At 43.0% G+C, this 14913-nt stretch overlaps 1 protein-coding gene across 5 annotated transcripts in view; it reads right to left on the bottom strand.

The window, feature by feature from the left end:
* Positions 1-1338: 1338 nt before the first annotated feature.
* LOC120030845 (transcription factor HIVEP3) overlaps positions 1339-14913 on the bottom strand; it is an 85159-nt gene continuing 71584 nt past the window's right edge. Inside the window, exons 4-7 of one of the 5 annotated variants that reach the window (XM_038976322.1) lie at positions 8640-8815; positions 5758-5859; positions 3527-4158; positions 1339-3105 (exon numbers count right to left, since the gene is read on the bottom strand). In XM_038976322.1, coding sequence (XP_038832250.1) covers positions 2530-3105; positions 3527-4158; positions 5758-5859; positions 8640-8815 — 1486 coding nt within the window. In that variant the 3' untranslated portion in view covers positions 1339-2529. Of the gene's footprint in view, positions 3106-3526; positions 4162-5757; positions 5860-8639; positions 8816-14913 lie in introns of all 5 variants that reach the window. The other 4 variants (XM_038976323.1, XM_038976324.1, XM_038976321.1 and 1 more) reach the window with 4 other exon arrangements.

The raw sequence follows: 14913 nt of genomic DNA on the forward strand, positions 1-14913 counted from the left end.
AGAAGGCGGCCTTAAAAATTTGACTCCAGCCACCCAAATCATAGACTGTTCTCTCTGTTACTGCACGGCAAGCGGTACCAATGCACCAAGTCTGGGACCAATAGGTCCCTGAACAGCTTCTAACCCCAAGCCATAAGACCGCTAAATAGTTAACCAAATAGCTACCCAGACTATCTGCATTGACCTATTTTGCAATAACTATTTTGCCTAATTAAATATGCTGATGCTACTGTTAATTATCTATCTTGTTGCCTAGTCACTTTGGCCCTACCTACACTCAGTGACCAGTTTATTAGGTACCCGGTTGGAACACCTTTGTTTCCAGAACAGCCTGAATTCTTCAGGGCATGGAAACATTGCTCAATTGGTATCAAGGGACCTATCAGAAAAACACCACCAGCCTGTACCGTTGACACCAGGCAGGAGGGGCCAAATCCTGACTCTGCCATCAGCACGACGCAACAGGAACCGGGATTTGTCAGACCAGGCGATTCCACTCCTCAATTATCCAGTGTTGGTGATCGCGCAACATACTGGAGACTATTCTTCTTGTTTTTAGCTGATAGGAGTGGAACCCGGTGTGGTCATCTGCTGCAATAGCCCATCTGTGACAAGGGCCGATGAGTTGTGTGTTCTGAAATGGCATTCTGCACACCACTGTTGGACTGCGCCATTATTTGCCTGTTTGTTGCCCGCCTGTTAGCTTGCAAGATTCTTGCCATTCTCCTTTGACCTCTCATCAACGAGCTGTTTTCGCCCACAGACTGTATGTTTTTTGTTTGTCGCACCATTCTCGGTGAACCCTAAACACTGTCGTGCGTGAAAAGCTTGTTTTGCCCATTCTAACATTCAACTGAACAGTAACTGAATACCTCAATGCCTGTCCGCCTGCTTTAAATAGCAAGTCACAGTCAAGTGACTCACTGTCTGTAGGAGAGAACCATTTTCATGAACAGGGTGGTGTACCTAATAAACTGGCCTCAGTGTATATGTACGAATCTACCTCAATTACCTCGTACCCCTGAACATTGACTCAGTATTGGTACCCCGTGTATATAACCAAGTTATCATTACTCATTGTGTATTTATTCCTATAATTTTTCTCTCTACATTGTTGGGAAGGGCCCTTAAGTAAGCATTTCACTGTTAGTTTACACCTGTTGTTTACGAAGCAAGTGACAAATAACAATTTATTTGATTTTGTTGATATTAGCTCCAATTGTTATTTTGTGAAATTCAAACAGAAGCATTCTAAATGTATTAATCAATCAGTATTTTGGTTGATCTATTAAAAAATGACATACCATTTTTCAAAAACAAGAAAACAAAACAAGTAAACAGCCTCACAGAAGTCTTTTTATTGGTTCAGAAAAAAAAATGTCCTGTGAAAATCTTTAGGGCACTTGTTCCTCCTTGTACCATATCCACTCTTAAAAGAGACCTTCCTCTCCCTCACAAGTCTTGAGAAGATTATGAAAAAGACAGACACATGACAAAATAAAAATGGCATGTTTTTTTTCCTCCAAAAATGTGAAGTAAAAAAACTTAAACAAGAATGACTTTCATAGTTTAACAAAATAATAAATATGGAGCACTCTTCTCTGTAAAGAGACATAACATTGACATATCTTTTTATAAAAAATATGACTTCAGTGCATTTTCTTTGCAAAGCGCTCACTGTTCCTTCAGTATACCACCTCATATACCATATTTTAGAATACCCTGACATCAATGCAATGGCCTTAAACAGATAGTTTGGTGTTTTGGCAATTCATTTTTATGTCTCTGCATCCAGTATGAAGGAAGGTAGAGGTTCTGTAGTTTCGCGAGCCAATGCTAACTAGCTTAGTGCAAAGACTGGAAGTCTTCGGGTACAGCTAGTTAGCATTGGCTCACGAAACTACCTCTAACCCCAAACTATCCCTTTAAGGATACAAACAATCATCACGCCACACAGGAACCCCCTTCCTGGAAACACAGAGTGTATATCAAAACTTCACAGCCTTTTTTCTTTGTCGTCATCTCAAGACACAAACCCAGAAAGAAAAGGCACAAGTAACTACAGTTTGGGTAATAGTGGACAAAGAGACAAAACAACATGTGCATTTATTGTTCATTAAAGATTTTGGTCATTTACAAATGTATTCATATTTATTTGACATGTATATTTAAATATATATTAAGATAGCAGTATCAATAGAGATACAGAAGGTAAGATCAAGAGATTTAAAGAAATCGTCAACAATAAAAAAGTGCATTTTATAACAAACCTGAATATTGCAGAAGAACTAACATTTAAGTTAACAATTGGATTGAAAACTGTATAAAAACAAAGCAACAAAGCAACAAAGCGTAAAGGATGCATGACATATCAAAGGGTGGAGACTAAGTGCTCTGGCCTCGATTGGTTGAGTCTCCGCCTTTGCTCCTTCCTCTACCAATTCTGAACCAGTCGCTCTGGACCGCAACCCTGGTTGCTGCCTCTCAGACAGCTATCCAATCCTGTGTGGGGGGGGGGGGACTGGCTGACTAGGGGGATGGTCCTGCCTGGCCGTGTGAGGGCCATTGTTTTCTGGTCTCTGCCTCAGACCTGTGGGAGTGGGAGGAGCTGTGTAAGCTGTCCTTTTGCATTGTGTTTATCATCCCTGGGTCCATCCTACCCTGGTGCGAGGTGGAGGGTTTGAAACATATGGGTGGGGTTATACTGGGAATGCACAGCCCTGATTGGCTGGCTCCTACTACTTCCTGGCTGTCAGACCAGTGGTCCCCAGGAGTTCTGAGCCCTTGAGTTATGGGGGTCCTGCACCAAGGGGTTTCCCTCCTGGTCTGGCCCAGTAAAAGCCCCTCCATTGGGGGACAGGAGGCCGAGGTGGGAGTAGTGGGGTGGGAGCGGGGACGAGCCTGCACCATCTGAATGCCCCCAATGGGGATCATCAGGTAGGGCACCCTGGCCTGCTGGGAGTGCAGAGGCAGGTGGCTGAAGATGCGGTCCATGGACTGGGACTGGGCTTTAGGGCTGTCAGTAGGTGACAGACGGAAAGCTGGGGGGAATGACAGGCAGGGTTCTGGACCAATCTGCCCTTTACTTGGTGTTCCTATCCTCTCCTGTACGGGGAGCAAGTACCTCATCATTACTTCACACAGTAGAACAAAACCCTGAACATGTTTTCACATTGCCTTTGGCTAAACTGGGCTTCCAATGCAGGTTTTAAAACACAGGGGAGGGGAGCAAGCAAGACGCAACCACAGGCATTAAACACCATCAGTCGCGAGCCTTATGATAGGAAAAAAGAACTCTCTCAAAAGTAAATTCACAAAGTGTTGTATTTAGGTCTTTGCTATTAGCTTAGTACCAAAAGGGAAATTACTCTGCAATAAGATGTGTTTACTATTGACCATTACTGACAATGTAGTTATGTGGAGGGATGGCTAATTACATCTCATTTTGTAACTGACAAGAATAACTGTGGCTTAAAATAACACGAAAAACTACAGGATCACCAAGTGAATTATATACATAACTTACCATTGAACCCACCTGTCTGCGATCGCTGGCCATCATACTGGGGATGTCCCATGGCAAACGACTGGGAGACCTGCGAGGTCTATGTTGCACCCCCAGGGACGAGGGAGAGGCCCGGGCCCACAACACTTGATACTGGCTAGGGGACAGAGGCCGCAGGGGGTACAGAGCTCTGATGGGGGATGGTTCTCTCTTGGAAGAGGGCGAGAGGTGTCGGTCAGGGGAGGCCAGCTCCAGTCTGGGGGAAAGGCTTCGGATGGGAGAGCAGCTCTCACTGCTAGGGGAGAAGGCCCTGGGGGAGGCGTCCCAGAACAGTGCCCTCCGGCTTTCTGGAGAGGAAGCACGCCCGCTGGGCCACAGTCTACAGGTGGGAGAGGGCTCCTGGCTGGGGCAGGGGCTGGGATCTGGCTGGGGTTCTGGGGCTGAGGGGTCAGGCGTGCCCTGCTGGGACCGTCTTCCGCTGCTGGAGTGCCCCCATGTGGATAGACGGCGGTCGGGTGAGCAGGAGGAGGACGGCTCGTTGTGAGATGAGGACTCCTCTTCCTCCTCCTCGTCATCGTCCTCCTCTGAATCATCCACGTCAGAGAACTGGTGGTCATCCTGGTCCTCGGAGCCAGATAAATGCTCTTCAATATCTCCTGATGAGAAAAGGGGGAAACTTACACTAAGCCTAATTCTCCAAACTCCAGTCCTCCAGGCTGCACCTAAATTAACACAGTTGTGTTCAGTAGTCACGAAATGGAAGAAAGCAGTCAGAAACAGAGTGAAACGGGGAGGTACTATCTGAACTTGTCCAATACGGAACGCTTGGTCTAAACTAGTTCCAGATTGAAAGGCAAGACTGAAAACCAGCAGACAATGCAGCTCTCCAGAAACTGAGTTCACCTAAGTCACTATGGACTTACAGTGAGCTCCAAAAGTATTGGGACACAGACACATTTGTTGTTGTTTTGGCTCTGTACTCAAGCACTTTGGATTGGACTACGAGCTACAATAGAAATAGAATATGTTTCTAAACACTTCTACATAAATGTGGATGCTACCATGATTACAGATAGTCCTGAATGATTTGTGCGTCTAACTTTCTCACTGATCATTATTCATGATTCATTCAGGACTATCCATAATCATGGTAGCATCCATATTCATGTAGAAGTGTTTAGAAACTGCTATTCTTATTTACAATAAAAGTGACTCCAAAATGACACGATACATTATTTACCATTCATTACTATTGGGCAAAAAAAAATCTGACCACAACCAAAACAAACAGAAAATGCATCCAACAAGTATGTAGAGGCACAAGCCTGATGTAATCATTGCATGCTAGGTACATGGGACCAAATACTAAACGTTTGACTACTTTAAAATACATAAGTAAATGAGTCCCAATACCTTTGGTCCCCGAAAATGGGGGGGGGACTATGTACAAAAAGTGCTGTAATTTCTAAACGGTTCACCCTATTTGGATGAAATTACCCTCAAATTAAAGCTGACAGTCTGCACTTTAACCTCATAGTCAGTGTATCATTTCAAACCCAAAGTGATGGAATACAGAGCCAAAACATAAAAAAATTGGGCACTACACCCCAATACTTTTGGAGCTAACTGTATATAAACACACACTCATACACACAAACACGTGAAATGGGCACAAGGACCAGGACAGGGTGACTTCCTACCCAACATAACATTCTATCAACCTGATGCTATAAATAGCGAGCAGACAGGCAAGGTTTGATTTAATGGAATCGTGCTGCTGTTCCCATTCATGAAGTCTAACAGCTGGCTTTTGAATGGAAGGGTTGTTTAAATGGGCTGTCCTTGGCTCAGTGTTGAGTGCAGTCTGCTACCGGGAGGGATGGAGAGAGGGATGGGTGGCATTGAGCCTGCACAGAGAGGGGGTGGATGTGAGTGTCTGGAATGCTGTTCTTTATAGGCCAGGACTGCCGCCTTGAAAACAACACTGTACATCTCTCCCATCCTGCACCAGAAACAGACTCTATGGAATGTATTTGGCCATGTATTCTTCATGTATTAATTTAATATTTTTTCCATTTCTCTTCAGCACAAGATTAAGGAGAATAGCAACATATAGCCTTACATATCCGACATACATGTCATGCCCAGTTCTAGTTTCTTCAGAGGAGCAGATATAGCTACAAGGCTAGCTATCGTGTCTGGTTTGAGGAAAGATGTTTGATGAGTGAAGTTTCCTCCCTATGGTATTGTACCTGCTTCCTCGGTCTCCGGCTCGTCCAGTGAAGACCCAGACGTTCCCATTGACTGGCACTTCTTCCCATGAGCCTTGGACTTCATGTGCTTGGTAAGGTTCCCTATGAAGACAAGGAAAACAAGAAAAGCAAAGCCACATTAGACTGAACCAGAGCAGGGTAGATGAGGAATAATTGATGGTGGGGAGAGAGACCGGAGTACAACCAAATAGTCGAGCATAGCTAGGTTTGCAAAATTCTGGGAACTTTCAATAAATTCCCTGTTTTTTCCAAAATCTCGGTTGAAAGATTCCCGGAATCAGGAGGGGATAAGCAGGAAATCCAGAAACATCCAACCAGGATTTCTGTAAAACCAGGGAATTTATTGAAAGTTACCTGCATTTTGCAACCCTAAGTCCCAGTCGTTTTTAGACGGAACGTCACAGTTCGCCGATGGGGAAAACCACCTGTTGTTACCCAGGTTACCCCCATTGGCTCACAGCAAAAACTTGACCTTTTCAAACGGAATGTTCTTGTCAGCTTGTTTTAGTCAATTACAAAACTACATTTAAGAAAAGTACAACATGTCTAAAGATTACTTTTCAACATTGCCTACTCCCAAGCATTCTCATTACTAAAAGTCATATTGTAGGGTTTCCCTCATGCCCCTTTTGATGACGCAGGAGGCCTTTTGCCTTCTGGTAGGCCGTCATTGTAAATAAGAATTTGTTCTTAACTGACTTGCCTAGTTAAATAAAGGTTAAATAAATAAAACATTTGGGGAAAAAATGACAGTGCTAGCAGCCACGTGAGTGAGTGGTAGCTACCTACTGACCGGAACATTATAAGCTAGCAAAAACCAACATAAACAAACAGACTATACAGTTACAAGTAGTGAGTGGAGTTACAAACAGACTATATTAAACAAGTTAAATGTCTTAAACGTGATGAAATGTTTTTCACACACACATAGCTACAGTGCATTCGGAAAGTATTCAGACCCCTTGACTTTTCCCACATTTTATTTACAGTACAGCCTTATTCTAAAATGGATTAAATAATCCCCCCCCCCCCCCCCCCCCTCATCAATCTAAACACAATACCCTTTACGACAAAGCGAAAATAGGTTAATATTTTTTTGTGCAAATTTATACAAAAATACGACCCTTTGCTACGAGACTTTGTATTGAGACCCTTTGCTATGAGCTCAGGTGCATTGTTTCCATTCATCATCCTTGAGATGTTTCTACAACTTGAACTTAAATTAAATTGATTGGACATGATTTGGAAAAGCACACACCTGTCTATATAAGGTCCCACAGTTGTCAGAGCAAAAACCAAGCTATGAGGTCAAAGGAATTGTCCGTAGAGCTCCGAGACAGGATTATGTTGAGGCACAGATCTGGGGAAGGGTATCAAAACATTTCTGCAGGATTGAAGGTCCCCAAGAACACAGTGGCCTCCATCATTCTTAAATGGAAGAAGTTTGGAACCACCAAGACTCTTTCTAGAGCTGGCCGCCCAGCCAAACTGAGCAACCGGGAGAGAAGGGCTTTGGTCAGGGAGGTGACCAAGAACCCGATGGTCACTCAGACAGAGTTCCTCTGTGGAGATGGGAGAATCTTCCAGAAGGACAACCATGCAGCACTCCACCAATCAGGCCTTTACGAAAGAGTGGCCAGACGGAAGACACTCTTCAGTAAAAGGCACATGACAGCCCGCTTGGAGTTTGCCAAAAGGCACCAAAAGGACTCTCAGACCTTGAGAAACAAGAGTATCTGGTCTGATGAAACCAAGATTGAACTCTTTGGCCTGAATGCCAAGTGTCATGTCTGGAGGAAACCTGGCACCGTCCCTACAGTAAAGCATGGTGGTGGCAGCATCATGCTGTGGGGATGTTTTTCAGCGGCAGGGACTGGGAGACTAGTCAGGATCGAGGGAAAGATGAAAGGAGCAAAGTACAGAGAGATCCTTGATAAAAAACCTGCTCCAGAGCATTCAGGACCTTAGACTGGGGCAAAGGTTCACCTTCCAACAGGACAACAAACCTTAGCATACAGCCAAAAACAACGCAGGAGTTGCTTCAGGACAAGTCTTTGAATGTCCTTGAGTGACCCAGCCAAAGCCCGGACATGAACTCAATCGAACATCTCTGGAGAGACCTGAAAATAGCTGTGCAGCGACGCTCCCCATCCAACCTGACAGAGCTTGAGAGGATCTGAAGAGAAGAATGGGAGAAACTCCCCAAATACAGGTGTGCCAAGCTTGTAGTGCCATACCCAAGAAGACTCAAGGCTATAATCACTGCCAAATGTGCTTCAACAAAGTACTGAGTAAAGGGTCTGAATGCTTAAGTAAATGTGTTAATAGTTTTAATTTCTATTTTATAAATAGTTTTTGTCATTATGGGGTATTGTGTGTAGATTGATGAGGGGAATTTCTGAATACGGAATACTTTCTGAATGCACTATACGTGTAGCCTACTTGGGAACCTGCCCCCATATTTTCCACGCCAAATAGCCTGAAGCCATAGGGCTCTTCTCGTAGGTTCCATTTCCTTATGTTGAAGCATTGCGAACCGTAGTTCGGGATTTTTTTACCTGGTTATATGTACATTGAACAACACAGCAGTTTTCCGGCATGTTTTGTTATTTCTGTATAATAATAACATTGACAAAGTTGGCTATTTCACAAATGGGCGTCAATGGGGAAGAATGTTTTGTTTTCCCCAATTTGTGGACGTGGTCAAGAGGAACTCCTCCTTATGACGTGAATATCAACTTGGAGCATAGCTAATCGTTACAGAAACTGCTCAACCATATACAAAGACAGAGCAACACTGATGCTGTATTATGACTTGGGTCCTATTTAGAAAGGTCACACCTCCTCCTCCTCTTCCTCACCTTTGGTTTTGAAGGCAAAGTTGCAGTGTTTGCAGATGTAGGGCCGGGCATCCGTGTGTGTTCGAATGTGCTTCCTTAGCATGCTGGGCTTCTTACAGCGGATCCCGCACTCTCCGCACACATACTTTCCTCGGCCGCGACCCCGCACATACACATACTCCTCATTAGACTTGTACCTGATGGGAAAGAGGGGGAGAAGGACAGAGAGAGGAAGTGGGGGGAGAGGGAGTGAGAAAAGAAAAAGAAAATACATAGTTAAAAGTAGGTAAAGATAGCTCCCTGGGCCTACAAGGCACTCTTTACACCAGAACGGAGTAGCCCCACCAAACCCCTGCTTCCTCTAAGTCCCCTCTCTCTCCAGCCTGTCTACGCCCGGGGCAGGCAGGCAGAGAACCCAACCTTTATCCTCAGTTTGGGTGGCTCGGCCAACAACAGCAGCAGCTACAGAGAGGGAAGCCTGGCTTTAGCCAACTGCCCCAAATAGACAATACATACAAAATCAAACTCTACATTTAGCTCTACTCCTCTAAAAAAGACTTGTTTATATGTTGTTTTTAATACTTACGGAAATACTATGAACTACCCAACCCGATGTTATCTTTAAATACAAAATGTGTTATACAGTATACTTTATCAACATGAATAAAGATCAGTATTCGCATTGAGCTCCAATGAGGCAACAACAGTACTTTGAACTAGAGGTCGACCGATTATGATTTTTCAACGCCGATACCGATACCGATTATTGGAGGACCAAAAAAAGCCGATACCGATTAATCGGCTGATTTTTATATATATATTTGTAATAATGACAATTACAACAATACTGAATAAACACTTTTATTTTAACTTAATATAATACATAAAAAATATCTATTTAGTCTCAAATAAATAATGAAACATGTTCAATTTTGTGTAAATAATGCAAAAACACAGTGTTAGAGAAGAAAGTAAAAGTGCAATATGTGCCATGTAAAAAAGCTAAAGTTTAAGTTCCTTGCTCCGAACATGAGAACATATGAAAGCTGGTGGTTCCTTTTAACATGAGTCTTCAATATTCCCAGTTAAGAAGTTTTAGGTTAGACAATACATACTATTGGATGTTCTTATAGGCACTATAGTATTGCCAGCCTAATCTCGGGAGTTAGGCTTGAAGTCATAAACAGCGCAATGCTTGAAGCACAGCGAAGAGCTGCTGGCAAACGCAGGAAAGTGCTGTTTGAATGAATGCTTACGAGCCTGCTGCTGCCTAACACCGCTCAGTCAGACTGCTCTATCAAATATCAAATCATAGACTTAAATATAATATAATAAACACACAGAAATACGAGCCTTAGGTCATTAATATGGTCAAATCAAAGCAGCAACAACGGATGGTGATAATGTCATTGATGGAATGCAACAGCGTTTTGAGTCACTACTGTGAGTGCAGGCACACGGCATACACCCAGCAAGAGAAACTGGACAATTTTTTTTAAAATGACATCACACTGACAATTTCAATCTGTTTCTGGTTGTGATGATGCTGGGCATGAATGTGACTACGAATTATGGTGAATGCTGCATTCCTACATGTCGAATTTCATACCATACAATATGATAAACACACTGCTCATGACCACACGGGTTAACAGTGGAACGAGCAAAGCTGACCATGTCACCAAGCCAATGAGAAAATGTGACAATGTATTTACTCCATGAAGATGTGTGCGTCTGGCAGTGTTAAGAGCAACTAGACAGTTGCAGCTGCTCTAAGTGCAGATTAAGGAGATTAAACCCAATGTTCCGCTGTCAGAGGACACTCACAGCTCCTTTAGTTTATATGAAAAGCAACAGTGAGGAAAAGCCTGAGAGAGAGCCCCCCAGTCAGTCCCTCCTCCCTCACAGACGTGACTTAATTGGATCAGGATGAAAACATACAAGTCATTAAAAACACAAACAGAGCTGGGCTGCTTTCCTTCCGTGTATTTATAGACAGTGGCGATGTGCGTTGTGTAGCAATGAGGGCAGTCGTGGTTGGGAACAGAGGAGAGAGGTGGAATGAATGACACACTGTTTCCGGAGTGTTACATGCATTGTGTGTGTGTGTTCCCCAATATTTGCAAGATTTAAGTGTCCCAGACAAGTTTCAAAAGATAAGGATGAAATGTGCACGCCGAGAGACTCGTTCGCACGTCCTCCTGCTCATAGTGTGAGATGGTCAACAAGCCTTGATGGATGCTGTTAAGTTCTCCAGATCAAGACTGGGACGTCACAAAAATGTTGTTCAGACATGTTTGATATTTTTGCCATAGTCTGAGATGTGTTAAGAGGGGATACCCATATGAACAGCTGCGCTAACCGTAGAAACGCATGTCAAGTGCCTCTGCTCGAGTCCCCAACAAACGGTTGTTCCGGTTTTCAGGGGAAATGGAAAGAGAACCTGTGACTGGACTTCTGCTCCATCTTAACTCCTCCTCCACATTCACTGGATTGGTTGAACAGTGCAGAAGAGAACCTCCCGACAGTTTTTTTTCTTCTCCTCAAGACCAGTATGTAGGTCATTGTAGGGGATCAGGTTTCAGGCGTTTATTTTACGCCTGCTACGTTAGGTTAATCTGTTGGCTACGGAACCGAGAGAGAAGTCAGCTGTAGCATATTGTATTTTTTGCTGTGCAACTTGGACATTGGATTTGAGCACAGTGCTTCTAGAAAAATCTCCCAGAGGTCAAAATTCTGTTTATGCCATTGTGTTGTCTCCCGATGCGCAGCAGCTGTTCCCCATTCCCCAAGTCAATCTTCCCCGTTTAGCATACATCACATTTCATGCCCAAATCACCTCTTAAATTGATTGTGTTACTCAATGAATTGGTAAACAATTATTTTGAGATTTAGGCAAGGAAAACAAGGCCTCCCAAAATGCTAATGTTGCTAATTGTTTGCAATGGCTAGTTTCAAAAAGCCAAAGTATGGATTGCAGTCACTACTTTTCCATAGATTGCTTTCAATTTAAACAAATATTTAACATATGTAAAATCCCTGAACTGTCCCTTTAAGGTCAACATTTTATGGCTTGTAAATTGTAAACCCCTGATGATAGCAGGGGCGCAACTTTGGTTTTAGATGTGTGTGTGGGGGGGGGGGGGGGGGGGGGGCATAACCTGGCTGTGGGCAATCTATAGCTAACTTCCTGCATTTCTACACAATCCAATATGCTGTCTCTATTTAGAACAACAAAAAGTAAACACAAATGCCCACAGTCTTCAAGCTAGGTAAGAGATCATTATTAAATATGTTTAAGTGATTGATAAGACTGAACTAGATCAAAGGTAAATCAATAATCAATTTTGTGTTGCACCTTTAAACAATAACATAACAAAGTAACAAAAATACAAAGACTTGATTGTCTTTATTAAAGACATCTATATAACATTTCTGCCAGACCGCCTAGCCAGCCTGAGCTGCCTGCACGCCCGACCCCCACCAGTCTAGTACATAACTCAACTCTCCCCCAACACAATTTCCTTCCCACCTTTTTTTGTGTTTGGACACAAAAGTAAAGTAAAATAAATAAAAAACACATACACCTCAAATATAAATTAACACAGAAACAGCAAATCCTCCATATAATTAATCTCATAGGCCTAATAGTACTGTAGAGATCTTTTTACTTGCACACAATACAGCTGGGTCGTCCCATCCTGTTCCTAGGAGTGCAACACCCTGCAGCGCCCCAATCCAACACACACCACCCAGCTTTAGGATCTTAGAGAAAAATAAATGACTGGTTTCAGGTGTGTTAGGCCAAGGCCAGAGTGACAACCCACAAGCCAGCAGATCCCCCAGGGCCAGGATTGAGCAGTCCAGCAGCTAGGGATTGCCTAAAAAGGCATCTCTGCTGACTTGGGCATGTTTTCAATAGACTGCTTTTGTAGTACTGCATTCCATATAAGGCATCCAGACTAGGGCTGGGTGATATGGCCAAAATCTCATATCCCGATAACGATACATATCACGATATAGCACATTTTCTGTAAATTCAATGAATAATTTGTTGATATAAAATGACCACATGTAAAGGCCTATTTCTTATTACATTTTGAATTATACTCAACTAATAAAAGGTACTTACTCATATTTGATTATTTCTCCTTTTCTTTAGAACCTTTGTGCAAATTTTCAATTAATCATGTAACAAAATTTAAAATATGGATATATAAAAAATATAAAAAGGTAAATAGAAAACACTTCAACTATAGTTGCAAACAAAATATATATAGGCCTAAAATATATAACATATATTTTTAGGGGATTGCCTGTTTTGCATGTTATTTTGGCATTAATACGTGTCACATGCATTGCATTTGGTACCTTGGGTCGAGTGTTAGCACCAACTCACGAAACCCCCGTTTCTCGACCGTGTAAATTGGGGCCATGTCTTTGCAGATGTAAGTTGTAACGGGAGCTGTTATCGCCTTCCATCTTCGTGATTCTTTGCCATATGGTGTGCCGCGGGCAAAAGCCTTTTGCAACGTCTAAGTCGGGAGTTTGTTTTGAGTACTCCTCTGTACTTTTTTGGGTCTCATCCGTAGACTCTCCCCGTACTGTTTCACATGATTCTTGCATAAGTGGTAAAAGAGGTTAGTGGTGTTTGAGCCTGTTGTCGGGATCGGCCTGCGGAATATTTTGCAGAGGACGGTTTTCTGGTCCGTGTCAGACTTTTCATACCCAAATCGCGTCCGAAGTAGCCCCTCTTTTCGATATGAGCTCTGTGTCTCCGTGCTCTGTGTCATGTTCACTCTCCTCCATGTTTGTTTGTGTTGCAAATTGCGTCGTCCAATTGACAAAAAATATTGCCGTAAAGACTGTGATTTGCGACACAACGAAATAAACGATAGAGCATAATATGAAACGATAGACGTTTCTCGATCGTCACACGATATATATCGTCATATCGCCCAGCCCTAATCCAGACCTTATGAAAGTGCCCAGTATACCATTAATCTTGTAATAAATCAAATCTGGTGATACATAACTTGATATTTCTGCCATCCATTGTGACATTGTGGAAGGATAACCAACCTTACAATTAATGGCAATGCATTTCTTAGCCGCTATAAATGCTTGGTTACACAGTTTCTTCTGTTAAGTCTCCAGAATCAACATTTCCTAACAAACAAAAACAGGGAGAAGGGAGAATCTGTAGACATGCTGAGATAAAACAGACTTCACAAGACCATAACATATGAGTTTCTAGAGTTGCATAACATATGAGTTTCCGATAGCAGCTGCCAATGTTCAGCTAGTGGGGGGGGAGACGACTCCTTGCCCGTCGACTCCCATTCCTGGGTGTCAAGCTTAGATTTGGCTAGGAATAGACTCCTCGACTCCTGAGATTCAGTATTTCTGCAACGGAGGAAACCGTTTTTTGTAGTCTACTAAGAGAACACAAACTCTCGCATCTTTCACAGCAAAGAAAGAGCAAAGCTACTGAGGGAGAGAGAGAGAGATGGAAGTGGCACAGCCAGGCATAGGTAGACATGTCGGCTACCAGGCAGACAGTCAGAAGCGTGCAGGTAATCAAAATCTGTAGGCTATAGGCATGCTGTATTTCGCAATTCCTTGGCTTGCAATGTCTTGCGCAAGTTCACCAAAGTAGGGGCTATCAATAAGTAAGCTGAGCTATTCTACACACAACAACCGAAGACCTAACCCACACTAGCATTTTCATAGCGAAGAGAAAGAGGAGCAAGCGAGGGAGAGAAGTCCGAGGCAGGCAGACAGCCAGTCAGAACCGTCCGCATAGGCTATATCTTGGCAATCTGTATCTAGCAATGCCTCGTAAATTCACCAAAAGTATATTCAAGTATATATCAGGTTATCAATGAGTATGGCTAAGATTTTCTTCATAGTGGAAGTGAATTGAAGTTGAACATCGCCAAATGCATCAATTAAATTAGGCCTAAATGTGCAATAAAAAGTATTATTATTTAATGAAACCCTAGCTGGCCTAGATCAGGGCTCTCCAACCCTGTTCCTGGAGAACTATCTTCCTGTAGGTTTTCGCTCCAACCCCAGTTGTAACTAACCTGATTCAGCTTATCAACTAACTAACTATTGACGCAGATGCGTAAGATTAGTGTTGGAGTGAAAACCTACAGGATGGTAACTCTCCACGAACAGGGCTGGAGAATCCTGTCCTAGGAAATAGATCGCAAAACAGGATCCCCACTAAACTTTTTGGAAATGGCAAGTTCACTTTCTCATCCATAAACACGGTCAAGTGCAAATATGG

The sequence above is a fragment of the Salvelinus namaycush genome, chromosome 37 (genome assembly GCF_016432855.1).
Source record: "Salvelinus namaycush isolate Seneca chromosome 37, SaNama_1.0, whole genome shotgun sequence".
In the NCBI taxonomy this organism is placed as follows: Eukaryota; Metazoa; Chordata; class Actinopteri; order Salmoniformes; family Salmonidae; genus Salvelinus; species Salvelinus namaycush.